We start from the raw sequence: 15,963 nt of genomic DNA, 5'->3' as shown, positions 1-15,963 counted from the left end.
CAAAAGGGGTGTAGCAGCGGGGTCACACCCTGCTTTCATTGTAGCGCACATGAGTTTTCACTGAGGGGTCTAACTAGAGCCCTGCTTTTGCTCACATCCACAGACCAGAGGGCGAGCACAGCTACTGCTGCTCATTAGGCCCATGCAAAGTGGCTAGTATTCACTTCAGATTCAGCTGATTTGGGGGACAGTGATTCGATTCGGTGATTCGAATCATTGTCCCAAATCAATTTGACCAAATTTGATTTGGAGGTTCGGCCGCATCTCTGAATCAAAACAAGTCTCATTCCCTGCCTGCTTTCCCAGCCCTGTCAATGACTGCCCTGCCGGGCCCCAGCGTCCCGACTCTTTAAAAACAAACAAAAAGGTGCCCTGCACTCATTGGCTCCTGCCAGGCCAGGGAGGCGATCCCCAGTGCCCTGCATTTCCCTGCACTGCGTGGGGGAGGCTCTGCCACAAGCCCCCAGAGGCCCCGATGGCCACTGCAGCAGCCACTGAGTGCTGGCCATTTTTTTCTTTTTTTCTTTTTTTTTATTAAAGCACCAAGATGCTGGGGCCAGGCAGGGCAGCCATGGGGGGGGGGGGGGCAGACTGAGGGAGCAGACAAGGGTCAGGGGGCATAGGGAGCAGGCAGGGGTCCCCTCCCCCCTCCTCCAGCCCCTCCCCTCCATCCACTGCTTACTGGCATGGATTCCAGGTTCAGCTCCTTGTGGCAGCAAGCGTTGACTGCCCAAATCACCTCCAAATTGATTCGGAGGCTTTGGATCAATTTGGACTTTTTTTTTTTATCGGTCTCTCAATTTGATTCGGATATTTGGCTGCCGAATAGGGCTGAATCTCCTCTGAATCAAATTAGCAAGCGAAGCTTCGCACGGCCCTACTGCTTATTCCCCTTAATTCAGCAGGGAGGGGAAGAGAAGAAAAGAGTGAAGAGCAGCAGCATTTACCCCATGGGCTCCACAGCCATGCAAGAGAAGAGGCTTCAGCCAGACCCTGATTCGATAAGCTGGTGAGCTCAGAGCTAACTGCTCCACAGAGCCCTGGAAGGAGCCAACACTGATTAGGCAGTGAGCTCAGAGCTCATTGTACATGTGTCCCTCTTGTCTTGTTCCTGAATCCACAACTGGCAACTAGCAGCATCTGATTTAATTATCATTTACAAAGCATTTAATAGTTCTCGTTTCTACTGTCTCCTTTCTATTTAATTATAGACTGGGTGATTATTTCAGAACATTAAACAGAAAAATATTAACATCACAAGCTGGAAAATGATCTTCTGATTTGTACAAAAATGTCAAAAAGACTTTTAAAAGCCTGATTTTTCTTCCTTGAAGAATGTTTTCAAAGAAGATGCACTAGCAATCAGAACTTGTTTATGTAACCTGTACTTTTAAACAGTTCCCCATTCACATGCCAGTGTATTTTCCATTACTTTAGCAAGTGTCGTTTAAATAGTTGCCAGTATTTTCTCTTTCATATTACTTATTAAAGACAATGGCGAATTCATAACGATATTTACCTAATGGTGTGCTTTGTTCAGTACCTTGGCTGTTCATTGTAGAATGCTTCAGAGGCAGATACATATTTTTACATTGCAGTTAATTTTGCCATTTGAGAATAATTATTTCAAGATAAGTCAGGAACTAAAATAAAATAAAAATATGTGCCAAAAAACACCGAAGCAGGGGCTGGCAACCTGCATTCAAACAGGTGTTGGCAACCCGCTTGGCATATGGGATCCAGCAGCATGCAGCTGTGCTGAGCCACCCATTTCCTCTGTAGCCCTCCTGCTGCTTTCTCATGCCAGTGCTTACACTCACAATAGAGGGACTGGCTGCAGTGAGGGTAAGCAAAGACAGGCTGGGTTCTCTGGGGGATCCCTGATGTGCACCTGCTGCAAACTCTGGTCTCTGGTGGCAAAAGGTTGACCTCTACACTAAGGGATACCTGTTGGTTCCACAGGTTCTAGTCTGAGCACTCTGATACCATCCTTTCACTGTCAGCACCCTTTGGGTGCCTTTACGCATGTACTTAAAGGAGGGAATGAGGTTATTCACAAACTAAATTAATTCTTCTGTGGCCCGTAGCAAAGTGGAACCCCACACTAGAGAATCCTGGAATCCTGATGCTGGTTACTTATCTTAATGACTTCCCAGCTTTTAGTTTCTGGGTCATGCCCTTAGGCTTGATGCCCACCTACTGACCTATGGCACCTAGCTTCTTCCCAGAAGCCAACTACCTGCTACAGCTATTGCTGTAGTCACAAGCCCAAACTGTCCTGAGTATGACGGATATCAATTCAAATAATACTGGTTGCTGTGACTGGGCCAAACATAATGCTGTTGGCATGGATTAGCCATGCTGCAACAGCATCACACCTGCCAGATCAGGCCCCTCATCTTACTTTAGCTGTAATTTCTATATACAACTTTTTCAATAAAGATCAAAAGGATTTAAAAAAGCAAATACTGATCAGTACCTACATCTCTCTTTTCATACTGACCTACCTTTCGAGAACACCAAAGCTTGTGAAGTCGTTGCCCTGTGCTGCTCTGCTGGAAGGCACCAGGACAAAGACAGTGAAATATAGGTGTACCTCTGATAAAAAATATGACTGCCATATTCTAATACTCACCATCCTCTACTTTGGGTTCCTAATTCCCTTCCCCAAATCGTCTACTCCTATTGAAAGTAATAACAAAGCACTCTAATTGGGGTGCATGATGCATCAGTCCATTTTTTCTAGAAACCACCCACCTTTTAAAAGTGTAAATATGGATTGAGGAGCCTCATCTATAATAAACAACCCACAAAAGCCATAGATCTTCACAGTAACTACTACACTACTCTGCAAACACAGTATCACCAGAATTGCTGCTGTTGTATCGAGGTAAACCTGTTTAAATATTTTAATGGCACAGCTTGTAAAATGTATAAAGTAAAATTTTTCCTGCTAGTACAGACTGTACTGAAATAATTTCAGTAATATTATTAAACAAGGGAACTCTCATTCTGAAAGTGAAACCTTGCTGATGTCTCATTCAACAAAATGCTACCGTCTCACAAGACAGACAGATGCTTATTATTGCCATCCTTGATGCTTATTTGACAACTCACCTTTTTTACATGGCTTTGGTGGCACAACAGGACCGGGCTCTATATTATCATAAAAGTTACTTGTGGCTTTTGGATCAAAGTTCCCTGTTAGGAGAAACAGAGGAACAGTTAGAAGAGATATTAGGGTTTACAGATACTTGCACATCAACTCAATTTTTCCTCCCTCCATATTTTCCTGACTTATACACAACACCATCCTATTGCTCTCTTTTACTTTTGAAACATCGTACTTCATGGAATAAATTGTAGCAGACTGCTTAGCAAATCTGGAAATTATGCTACTCTCTGTAACTATATTGATCAGTAAAGCTATAGTATTATCTGCAAAGCAGTGATAATAAATTCAGGTCTAAAAATAATGCCCAAAAATTTCTAGAAGCAAAATGAAGATAAATGAGAGACAATAATGAAGTTATAAAGAATTTTGATTAAATTGAGGTCTTTGACTAAAAGGAAAATTAATCTAGATAAGCAGACCTAAAATTATCTTGGTAATAGTACTGTACTGATGTTCTAAATGTAAGGCTTTATTATACATGTCCTTTCCACATGTGAACTCTTGAAAGGTATACTTCAGCAGTTAACTTGTTTTGTCATATAAAGTTTCAACACTTCCTTTGACCTTTTGGCCAAGCCTCCTGATTTTCTGCTTTATTTGCTTTAGATTAAATTTTATCATCTCTTCCACTGCTGTAATTTCAGAAGGAAATTGAAATTCCAGTAGGTTAGTTGTGTTTTACAAAGACAAATCAATTCTAATACAAGCACATGCAAGAATTAAAGGAATTCCATACCCTGGATTAAAGGCAGATTAAAGTGATCTTGGATTTCAGTAGCGATTAGCCCTCATCTCTGTACAGGTTCTCTTTGTGCCCTGGTTGATATGAAACCACAGGCAGTTTCTATTCTTTCTATGATTTCGTTTAATCACTGTAGTTTCATTGTACATATTTTTTTTCTTAATCTGTTCTCCATACTGCAAGAATACCATTGGCTAATTCATTTTATTTGTTTATATATTCATAGATATTACGGTCGGAAGGGGCCTCAGTAGGTGATCGAGTCCAACCCCCTGCCCTAAGCAGGAAAGAGTACTGGGGGTCAGATGACCTCAGCAAGGTGCTTGTCCAGTCTCTTCCTGAAGACCCCTAAGGTAAGGGAGAGCACCACCTCCCTTTAAGTATGCTGTATAAAGTTGCTGATTGGTCTTTCTTTTCCCATATTCTCAGACTCTGGACCTGGCTCAGACTTAATTTTGTGGCTAAAAGATATTGGAAGTGTTTTGGTAGAGATCGTTGCATGTCAAATTCCATATTCTGATAATCAACTTGTCTTAAGTACGCTCAATTACAAAATGAGATCACAGCCCCCACAGAGAAATAAGAGTCACCTGAACACTTCAGGAATCTGTTTCACTGTGCTCTGTATGTTTCCTAAGACTGTTTCTCCATTAGAGGAAATTCCTAGGCTGTGAACTTTTAGTCTATTTTTACAGGTCAGATTTGAAGTACTTGAGCAACTAGCAAAAACCTAACAGTCAAGTTAGCCCTTGTCCTTTAAAAGCATAGAATTCAACATAATACAACTTCGTGATAAAACAGCAGCAGTTTGCTTTGGAAGTTCCAGTTGCACTTCCACCACTGCAGATGCCAATATACCAGCCCCAAATTTCATCTTTGCAAGAATTTCAGTGGTGCTGAAATTCTCTTCCAGGGGTTTTGGGCATGCTCTTAAGGAAGAACAACAGTACAGAAAGAATCCAGCACCTTGAAGTGGAAGTTTTATGTCAAGGTTTTATTTCCTTTAATGGACTGATGCTCCTTTAATGGTCTCAGATTTTTACACATCAGCATGCAGATGTCTGCCAGGTAGTTTATGTACATGTAACAACAATAATGGCATGACATCTGAGAGATTTAAAGTGTGGGTCAGATGTGTGGGGTGGAACTGGTCTGCAGGCTGGATCAGGCCCATGGACTCCTTCCTTTTCTCCTTCCCCTCACCCAGCACACCTGATTCAGTTACCAGTTCAGCTGGTCTGGGACCTGCACAGCGTACAGTGTGGATCCTGGAGCAGTGGCCACCCTACCCAAACGACGTCATACATAGTGCCCGCTCTGGGACGCATGACACACATAGTACCCACTCCAGATGGATCTGCGTTGCATGAGGTGCTCAGAGGTGCCATGTGACATAAGTCCCAGACTGGCTGTAGCAGGTGTAGATGTGCAGCACTGCTGCCACTCCAGTAGGACTATACCGCGTGTGGCGCCTGTTCCAGCCACTCCAGAATCTGTGGCACATGCAGTGTGAGTCACAGACCAGGTACTGGATCAGGTATGCTGGGGGAGAAGGCAGGGTCTGTAGGCCAGATCTAGCCAGAAGACAAGCCCCGTGTGGGTCAGATCAGTCCCAGGACAGCACAGGCTGTGGGGCTCCATGGGCCAGATCCAGTCTGCGGGCCATGTTTGACACCCTGATTTAAAGGACATAATTGAGACTGATCCCCACTCCCAACAAAGAAATGTTATTTAAAGATACTGTTTTTAGTTGGTGATACTTTCTTGATATACCCATGATTATAAAACAAAGTATTCTTAAACGTCTTAGATTATTAGTTTCTATGGTCTTTTTGTTATCTTGGAAAAATGGCCCACGTTAGCAAAATGTGAATACAGCAAGTGTGTTCAAAGCTTTAAAGTGGCAGCTGTGACACAGTGAGAATACCAATGCAGCAATTTATTTACTACCAGTGTCACAAAAAGTAATAGCAGACACATGTTTACCTCTCAGGAGACATGTTTACAACAAAAACCTATAAATATATTATGAAGTTGAACACTTTGATTCAGAAGCATTATCTGAGTATATGCATCTGCTATTTGATTGTCTTGACAAAGCTCTTTTTAGCTACAAATTCCAAATATTAATTTATTTAAATGTGGGTGATATTTAATATTTTTATAAGCAAGCTTTATTGACAGAAAAAAATCATCTAACTAGTTCGTAACTGGGGAAAGAGAGGGGAAAATAGAGGTATCATTCATTCTGAAGTAATGACTTGGTAACAGTAAAATCCAGTTTTAGTTGAAAAATCCCAAGCTACTAGTCACACAAACTATATTAAACTTACATTTTACAAATAATAACCAAGCCTATACCTCTCGACTGAAGGAGGTCAACTTCTTTCAATGTACAGTCAACATTTATCTGGAGCTGTCTGTTCAGGCTTCTCAATCTGGTCATTTCCTCCGGCTAGTAAGAGAGGACCCAAAATAGCAATTGTGGAAAAGTGAGCATCAACTCCAGCACAAATGCAACAATCTTACACAGTTTTTAATAATGTTATCAGGGAACAGGTAGGGTCACCATACGTGGGTATAACTGCAGCTGAACCTGAATGAAAACAAGAATGTTTAATGACTGTTTTAATGGACTGTCCATGGGGCATTTAGGGAATGAACGGGGACTAGAACAAATTCTAGTTAGTTAAAGTTATCAGGTGTGCTCTCGCTTGTAAAAAGACAATGACAGAAACAAACTTATGATGGAAGTACTTAGATGCAAAGGATGCCTGCACTATATTACACATTCAGCTGCGTATTGCCTTTAGTATCTTTGAATGAAGCAAATTTTGTTCTTAGTTAAGCCAAGGATGACTCCAGTGAAATCACTGAATCCAGTTTTATATCAAGTTCAGAATTTCACTTGAAGTTTGTGTTAACCGTATTATCATTTTCACTTCTGTATAAAGTCATAAGTAACATTTTTTTCCACTTCAGGGAGATCTAATGTCACAGCAAAACATATAGCCCAATATAAATTGGGCTAACACCCCTGCTGCAGAGAACTGATAGTATTAAGTAAGGAACCGACTTGTCCAATGTGACACTTGCATACATAAGTGTGGATGTTAGCCCTTTCTATACCAGAAAGTTACCCATGTCTAATGGCAGTGATTAATAATGGGTAAAGCTAAACTGATTGGTATAACTTAGCAACAAGCCATAGCATACCCAAGTGCACCCAGTAAAAATAGAGGGCACAAATTTTGCCTTAAACAACCTTACATTTTCCACAGGTAGGAAGTGGATGGAAGTAGTTTAGGAGTACAGATATATTCCAGACAGTGAGAGTAGCCCAGCTTACTGAAATTAGTTTTTAACAATTGTTGTGGGGCCTGCACAGCAAGCTCCATGTATGCCAAAACAGGTTTCCTGATTAGATCTTATTTTGAAATGTGCTCGCACAATGTTTTGAAAGCAACCATTGTTGTGGAGCAAAAAAAAAAAGCAGGCATATATAGGTTTCTCTGTGCTCCTAACAGATGCCCCAAAAATTTGACTCATTTTTTTCTTAAAGTACTAGATAGTAGTACAAACTGCTTACTGTTGGGATTGAGGTTGTACAGCTTACTCTTCTAAGTCGCCTCTGAATCAGATCATGCTCCATACCATTAACTTCAGCTTTCAGTCGCTCAAGCTCCTCTTTCTCAAACTTCAGTTCTTTTGCTAATCTCTCCATCCTTGCTCGCTGATGCAATAGCAAGGCTACAGTATTACAGGGAAGAAATAGTTAGCATAATACCTGGCATAAAGATAGAAAACTCAACTCTTACACAAGTGACCTTTCCAAAAAATAGGTGATCATAAACATGCAGCTGAGTATCAGTGTAAAGATGCTTCATGCCAAATGATCTATGATTCAGCACAATAAGGTCTTCCTGAACAAAAACTGTGTCTTAGTAATTTGAAGATGATATTACCATTTTGGTCAATGCTTCTTTTTTTGTATAGGGTCTTTCTCCCCTCAAAAATACAAAGACACCTGTACAAGGAGAGAGCTTCTCAGGATGAAAGAGCAACCTAGTTATAATAACATTCCACTGACAAGAATACACACCAGAGGCAAGATTTACCGAGTATAAAAGATGCATATCACAGCTGGTGTTTAAAAATGTCATCTGATTACCCACAAGGCCTCAAACATTAACCAAATGTCAACCTCATCCTTTGCAGTACTCATGCAGAATATGCAATTAAGTTTTTAAAACTGCTTCTGGCCTTTGGAACAGTAGCAACTTTAGATTCCAAAAGTCACAAATTCACCTATGTTCACAGGCAGAAGTAATAAACTTGGAAAAGTCCTGATTAAAGTAAGACATATCTAAACCGTTATAAGTATGTGACTACAAAGAGATCAATTCCTCTAGGATTTAACTCCACAATTCCATTTCCAAAAACCTTGCTCAATTTACATTTTGCCTCATATGTTTGTCCTTCTTTGGGCTGAAATTTATCACCTAGAGTTGCAAGCAAAGAAATCTTATGTTGAGCTCCCAAGGCAATTCTTGAGCAGGTTCATTTTTCAGAACAGAGATCAGAAAGAATTTTCCTCCGTATTTTCCTTTGATGCCACAAGGTTGCATTTCGGTAGTTAACCCAGATGACCAGTCTAATACCTGCTGCTTTCTACCTTCTTGACAAGAAGAATGCAGAGGGGAGGGCAAAGGGAAAAAGTTTCACTTCTGGTATTCATAAAGGAAAACTGACCAAGTAACAGTTTTATCTGCAGATTGATTCATTGTGACTATGTTCCTGCTGATAAGCAGGGATCCTGGTTTTCTCTGTTTAAAAACCCCAAATTCTGATGAAAAACCCAAAATCCACATTTTTTTGCAATTAAAATAAAATGCCACTATACATATAGTTATCAGTTGAACACAATATTTTACTGGTATATTTACAATTTTAAAACTATTTGGAAGCCCTCCAGTGCCTCAATCAGTATAATAAAATAAATCCTAAATACCTATTTTGGTATTTGATTTTATCATAGAAAATCAGAACTCCCCCTGCCCCTTTCACTCACCAAAACATGGGTCCAGCTGCAGCTGCTACCCCTCCCCCCGCTGCTTTGTAACATTGAGCTGTCCTGATATGTTGGTGTCCTGCCCCTAACTCCCAAGCCACAGCCCCCTGGCTCTATCAGTGCCCGTCACTCCCAACCAAAAATCCCCTACAACTCCTCAGCCCTGCTGGTGCCCTCACTCCCAAATCCCCAGCCCTCTGGTTCTGCTGCTGGTCCTCACTCCTGACCCACTGCCCCTTGTCCCACCCCGATGTGAGGAAAGGGACTTGGTGTGTGGAGAACAGGATGGATGTGGGGGGAGGCGGGGGAAGTATGGGTACAGGTGATGTGGGGGGAAGACGGGTAGCACAGGAGATGCACAGGGGTGTGTGGGGGGAAGGTGTTCCTTTAGATTTCTGTGCCCAGAGGGGCGTGGTGCTGCAGCCTGGCCAGACCAGCTCCAGGGAAGAGCTGCCTCCTCCACCCAGAGGATGGGACCCAGTGTGGGAGGGAGCACCGTGCTATGGTCACCAACGTGTGGTGCCCCCTGCCCACCTGCCAGCAGCAGGGGACACAACTGTGCACTACCATCATGCCTGACTGGCAGCCACGGCAGCGCAACACTCCCTCCCATGCTGGGTCCTGCCTGCTGGGCCATGGAGGCAAGTCACCTGAAGCCGGTCCGACCAGGCTGCGGCCCTGCACACTGTTGCGGGTGAAGAAATCTGAGAGGCACATGCATCCCCCTGATGCGCTGCCTGTGCCTTCCCATGCATTGCCTATGTCTCTCCCCACAGACTTACCTGGAGGGAGCTACAGGAGCTACTCTCCACCACACTGCCTGGCTGTTATGTGTATGTGTGCATGCATGCACGCACATGCCAACCCCTACCCTCTCCTCCCCAAGCAGTCCCTTGCAGGCTGGAACTCTGCCAGCCTGCAAGGGAAAACCCGCAGTTTCCTTCTATAAATGACAAAATCCATATTCTACCACAGCAAACAGAAAACCTGGATCCCTGCTAAGTTAAAAAAAGGAATGCACAAAATCATTACAGAATCTGTAAGTGTTGCTACATGCAAAGCATCTGCAGCCCCTCTCTTTCTTGACCTCTATTCAAAATAATATAAACAGAAAGATCATAAGAAGGAACAAAACACCGAAAGTAGAACTGCATATCAAATTGAAAGAGAAGAATGGGCTACAGACAGAACTAAACAAAAACGTGACAGATTTTACTGAAGTAAAACAGAAAAACAGGAGGTGAGCCAGAAGCATGAAAATGCAGTGTTCTTATTGGTTGCCACTTCTGTGCCGGAAGCAGTAGTACTTAAACTTTAGAATTTATAGAAACTTGAATTCAAGATGCAGGGATGAAAAAACCCAGGAAATCTTATTAAATTTTAATACTGAATTGAGAAGTGGTTAGTTGAGTTAGTTTGAAGCCAGGCAGAAGGTAGAGCGGGATAACATCTTAGAAGCTAACTGGTTCAAAGAAGCATGAGTCTTCCTAGGCAACAACCTACACTGTCAGACGTTAGAAAGGAATAAACTGAATCCTGTATCTTAATCTGGGCAAAGATATTTAACCGATAAACTCAATGAAATGCATGACTTGCATCTCATGCAAACAAGGAGTTTTAGAGACCATAACTATACCATCAATTTTTTAAAAAAATACCTCAACACGAATTGATCTCAAAAAATTTTAGTCAACCAAATCTTATTTTTAATATGCTTATTTATCTTCCAGTAAATGACAGATACTGGATCTCTCATTTATGAGGAACCTTATTAGGTTATAATGTTATGGATCAATGTTTTGAACCAAAAGCAGCAGCTGAGGTTCAGTGGTAGCTTTGTCTGCCATGTGGAAAAGTTTGGGCTTGATTCCTGGATGCACATGTAACTACAGCCTCCAAGGCACTGAATGCCTGGACTTGGTCTGGCCTTTGGATTCTCTCTCAGTGATATAAAGGGAGGGATGCACAGTCTGGGTAGCTTCCACTCCTCCATACTCGTGTCTAGGCATGTATGTCACACATCCTGATGACCTCTCACACATACGCCACGATCCAAAGGACTGATGGTTGCCTACTACATATATCTGATCACTTTCACTGATGGCAGAAATTTAGAGTCAAATGTATATTTCTCAGATCAGCAAAAAACAAACTCTTCAAAGTACTCATCTTTAAATTTCAGTTCTGAAACATAAGTTAAAAATATACTATTTCCAATAGCACTCACATCACTACTGGGGCTTTGCTGTGCTAAGGACTACCTTTTTATGCCACTCTGGCTCATGACAGATGCTACATTAAAGGTGCAATTGGATCCAATGAGGAATCCCAACAATCGCACTTCCTGCCATGCCACACATGCATGGAAGGAGGCATGATTGGTGGACTGAGCATCAGATCTTGGGCTTACCTTACAACAACAAGTAGCAAGCTTTGTTCTCTAGGTACCCCTAGCTGAGCACCCCATTCAGCTGATGGGAGTTCCCAGCCTCTACAGCAGGGTTTCCAAAACTGGGGATATACAAGACATCTCTGGGGAGTATGCAGGAGAAATTGTGTAATGGAGGATTTAATTTTCATTATAATAATTGGCATTTAAGGGGCTTAAATATAAAACATATGCTGGTAGGAGTACATGGGCAGCTAGTAAATCTGGTAGGGGGTACACAATAAAACAAAAGTTTGGGAATCTCTGCTCTAGAGCACACAGGAATCTAGAAAGGCTCCTGTGTGCTCCAGATGCTGGGAGAACTGCCCACATGTTCAGTTAATTGTGTGATAGGAACCAGCCAAAGTTATTACACGTATTTTGTGTACCAAAATAATAAATAAGCCACAGTTATCTTGCCATTAACTGAAAGAAAGTGTGGCTAGGTCACTATTTAAGATGCGATTAACCAATTAATTATGTCTTAAGTGTAAAGTCTGTCAGGGTCCATAATCTGTTGCAAAGAGCATACACATATACATTAAAAAAATGGAAAAAAATAGTTAAAAAACAACAAATCTAGAACAGATGCAAACATTTAATGACAAAACACTGATGATGAAGTCAGCTATGGTTTCTCCAGTAGATTTGACATAATCTATGATATAGTGGATTATTTGCCAGTTGTTAAAGGTTATGTGGAAGTTACTAAGGAGATCAGAGGTAGTATATGGACAAGTTGGAATTGGTACCTAAAGCAAATACCAACTGACTCATCATTCTTATTCATTTCCTTTCCTCTCCCGACTGCTTTCACCCCAGGAATTAACTTACGATTCAGTATAAATGGAATGGAAAGGATGCAGCAAAAAGCAATTCTACCTGGGGATGCCAAAAGAGTTCAGAGGATGCAAGGTGGAACAAAGAGTCAACTCCTCCTGTACCAAGTTAGTGAAATGGGGATTATAAAATAAAAAGGAAGAACAGAGACAGCAGAAGAGAAGGGTAGACACTTCTCATGTTAGAGGTCTAAAAATGAAACAAACTTTTTGAATATCTGCTGCTGGTTAGCATTATGCTGTTACTACTGTTTGAATGGCTCGAACACCAAACTTAAATGCTAACTTGTTTCCTCAGAAAAAGTTTTAAGTGTAATCAGTCAGATTTCTGAAACTACCTCTGAAGAAAGCACTTTTCTACCAAAAATGTTTGCTTTCTGATGAAATCCAGAATTACTTAGTTCTCATTTACTTTATACTTGGTATTGTGGCTGTAATTATTTGTCCCCCCCCCCCACACCTTACACAGAACACATGCCCCAAACCTGTTTGCCAAAAAAGATTTGGACACACTTAATGTGTTGGTACACCTGTAGGTCAAGATGGTTGTGTATAGGTAGTATAAACATTATCACATCTTCCCAATACGTGCTAACACACATTTCCTCCATGTAGTTTGATAAATTACTAGTTTTGATAAAAATTAAAGTAATAATGTTCTTTTACATCAAAGCAAATAATGGATTTATTTTATTTTAATCCCTGTCCTAAATCTCTTCTGTTCTTTTTTCATTTAGTACTTGTTTTGTTTGGTTTTGTCTAAAACTAGACTCAAATTCTTAGCAGCAATTGTTTTTGGTTTTGCATGACTACCCCAGAACCATATGCTAAAGAAATATATCTGTTGTCAAAAAAGTCATTTTAGCTCAGTTATCCATTTTACATTTAAAGTGGTCTCAATGATCATCAAAGCAAAACTTTTACAAAATAAAAACATTTGCCTTTTTAAATGTAACAATACAGGTTCTCAGTTTCTTCAGACGTCCCATTTTCTTTAGGGTGGTAGCAAGCCACTCCAACACAGACAATCAATCTCACCAACTCATACGTATAACATTAAATTTTAAGAAATACATCAATCTTTCCCACTAAAGTATCCAGAGAATTCACCTATGGGTTTCTGAATAGGCTCAATATTCACCATTTTGCAGCAGATGAATAAATTTAAAGCTGCATTTTAAAGACAATTTTTTTCAAGCTTCATTCAGTTAGAAGTTAACGAGTTTACCTTGAGTATAAGCATAGTCATCTGATCCAGAACTAGAACTCCTCTGGTATTTATGGCATCCTTTCTCTCCTCCAGATCCTGGCATTACTGAAATGGGCTGAATAGGTTCTGGTGCTGCAGAACGCTCTTCTTGGTCCACTAAATTTAACAGATTCTCAGTTGGTGCTGGACCTACTGTGATTTTAAAAACTGTTGGGTTTGGCTGAGATACCATTACCCGGGGAGATTGTGTTGGTGCACCTGTAGGTCCAGTTGGTTGTGTGTAGGTAATATATACTGGATTAACACTAAACGGATGTTTTGGTTGACCTGACATACCTCTCGAAGGTGAGCCGGAAGGCGGAGTAGTGGCTGCATATAGCGGGTGCTGGTTTCGTTGAGATGGTTGACTACTTATTGGTGAAGGACTTCTATTCATTGCAGTCACAGGTCTTTGTGGTGGCTCAACTGTAATTTCTATTTTGTTCATGGAACCTTTGGATAAGTTAGGTCCACCATAAGGAAGGTAAGATACTGAATGACCACCTAATTTTTGACAGCCTGGGGGCACTTGTTGATATGGATGGGGTGAAACAGTTGAAGGACTAGGAGGCATAAACACATGTGAGCTCTGATGGCCTAATTGAGTAGACTGCACTTGGTGCTGAGGTGATCCAAAAGGAGAAGGGCATTGAGAAGGAGGTGGTGATCTAAAAGCTGATTGAGGCATCTGGGGCTGCTTAGGAGAATACTGAGAAGGTTGGTAGTTCTGTTGATGTGGATATACAGGCAGAGGACGTGGAGTATAATGTGGAACTGGGCCCTGTGGCGATGAATGCCATTGTGTATTTTGAGGAGTCTGTCGTCCTGAAGAACTTTGAGATGTCTGTCTTATATATATAGAACCAGGAGCCCCATAAAGATTGCTTGGAATCTGTGGAAGAATTTGTAAAGCTCTGGGTACAGTTTGTCCAGAGGGGAGGTTCTGTGATACTGTAACAGTAATCGGATTTGTACTGTATCGAGGTATGTGCATATATGGAGGAGGAGGAGGGCCTTGCATAGCAGACGTGTTCATTCCTGGTTGGATGGAAGATGGCTGTTGAGGTGGTTGTGGAGGTGGAGTAGCTGCATTTCTATTCTGGTCATTCATGAAAAATGGATTGTAATTTGGAGAAGCAGCCACAACAGCTGGAGCAGAGTGTGGCTCTTGAACTAAGCATATCAGCTGTTTACCTGCTGTGCGTTGTGGATCAATGTGTCCATCACTTGAGCTATGTACCAGTGTACGACCACCATTAAGTTGAGCTCCATCTCCTCCATGATAGCTGGTATGAGGATGGATACCCAGATTAATGTGCAAAAGGCGATTCCTATTCATTCTGGTGTCATCAGGGCTATGGTACTCCATATATAAGTATTTGTTGCTCTCCTGTGCAAGGACTCGACAACAGGCATCAAGGTTGTTGTTGTTCTAGGAGCAAGAATTGACACCTATTATTTTCAAATTACATTTAGCAACACTAACTATATAACTCATCATATATTCAACTGAAGCTCCAATTAAGCCTAGGTTGAATATGTTAAGAATAACATATCATGATAGCTGGCATAGCTATGAATTCTCAAATAAATTAAAGATAATCCCTAACAGCTCAAGTAGCTTGCGGTGAAACCCTATGATAACACCGCCTACTGAGTGACAGACATAAAATGTAGCAAGTCCAATTAAGGGAAACAGAACCTGGTAACAGTTAGTGCTTTGACATTCATTCCTGAAAAGACTCTCTCTCAAGGAAATCATATTTGCATATATTTAATTCTATTTCAAATGAGAAAAAACTCTGCACGTGAAAACTCTCTCACAACCTCAACCTTTACAGCATTCAAAAATAAAAATTGCCATCATATAGTATGTTATAGCCAAACCTCAATAGTTACTAATTTTCTAATCAAAATACCAGTTAAATATAGGTTTGCTACTTATTTTACTGGTAATTAAAAATAAAGTAAAACATTAAACTAGATGTTTTAGAATTTCCCTTAATATACAAATTTGTATTCTGCTCAACTTCTCTTGCAATAGCTTGCCTTTGATTCCTGGACTTCATCTCTTTCTTTAGCACACTATTTCAAGGATTTCTTTATCATGAGGACAATGTAGATATGACAAATATCGAGAAGGATAACCAAGCTGATAAATACATATGCAGAGACTTGAGACATATTTTCTTAAAGAGTTAAAAGATTATAAAGGGCCACAACCCAAAGGGGAGGGGAGTTCAGGATGAGTGGTTGCTCCTCAAGGAAGCGATCCTGGAAGCGCAAGCAAAATCTATCCTGTCTCAGAGGAAAGGCAGCAAAAGGGCAGCTCCCTTGGCTCTCCAGGGAACTAGTGGACCTCCGGCATCTTAAAAGACAGACCTACAAAGAATGGAAGACTGGATCCATCTCCAATGAGGAATACTCTGCACTGGTCTGGACCTGCAGGGAGCAAACCA

At 41.1% G+C, this 15,963-nt stretch overlaps 1 protein-coding gene across 9 annotated transcripts in view; it reads right to left on the bottom strand.

Annotated features, from left to right (window-relative positions):
• Window positions 1-15,963, bottom strand: part of TAB3 (TGF-beta activated kinase 1 (MAP3K7) binding protein 3) — a 105,213-nt gene that overhangs the window by 14,084 nt on the left and 75,166 nt on the right. For 6 of the 9 annotated variants that reach the window (XR_016444063.1, XM_090061837.1, XM_090061880.1 and 3 more), the window contains 4 exons: window positions 13,484-14,936; window positions 7,507-7,667; window positions 6,279-6,372; window positions 3,118-3,201 (listed from right to left, as the gene is read on the bottom strand). Coding sequence is in view for 7 of the 9 variants with exons in the window: in XM_090061837.1 (XP_089917963.1) it covers window positions 3,118-3,201; window positions 6,279-6,372; window positions 7,507-7,667; window positions 13,484-14,936 (1,792 nt within the window). In the remaining 2 variants the exon portion in view is untranslated. Of the gene's footprint in view, window positions 1-3,117; window positions 3,202-6,250; window positions 6,373-7,506; window positions 7,668-13,483; window positions 14,937-15,963 lie in introns of all 9 variants that reach the window. The other 3 variants (XM_090061888.1, XR_016444065.1, XM_090061903.1) reach the window with 3 other exon arrangements.

This window comes from Crocodylus siamensis, chromosome 1, assembly GCF_052110815.1.
Source record: "Crocodylus siamensis isolate JL-2025a chromosome 1, ASM5211081v1, whole genome shotgun sequence".
Taxonomy (NCBI): Eukaryota; Metazoa; Chordata; order Crocodylia; family Crocodylidae; genus Crocodylus; species Crocodylus siamensis.
The sequence above is the reverse complement of the archived record's forward strand: the minus strand, read 5'-3'. Positions and strand labels throughout refer to the sequence as shown.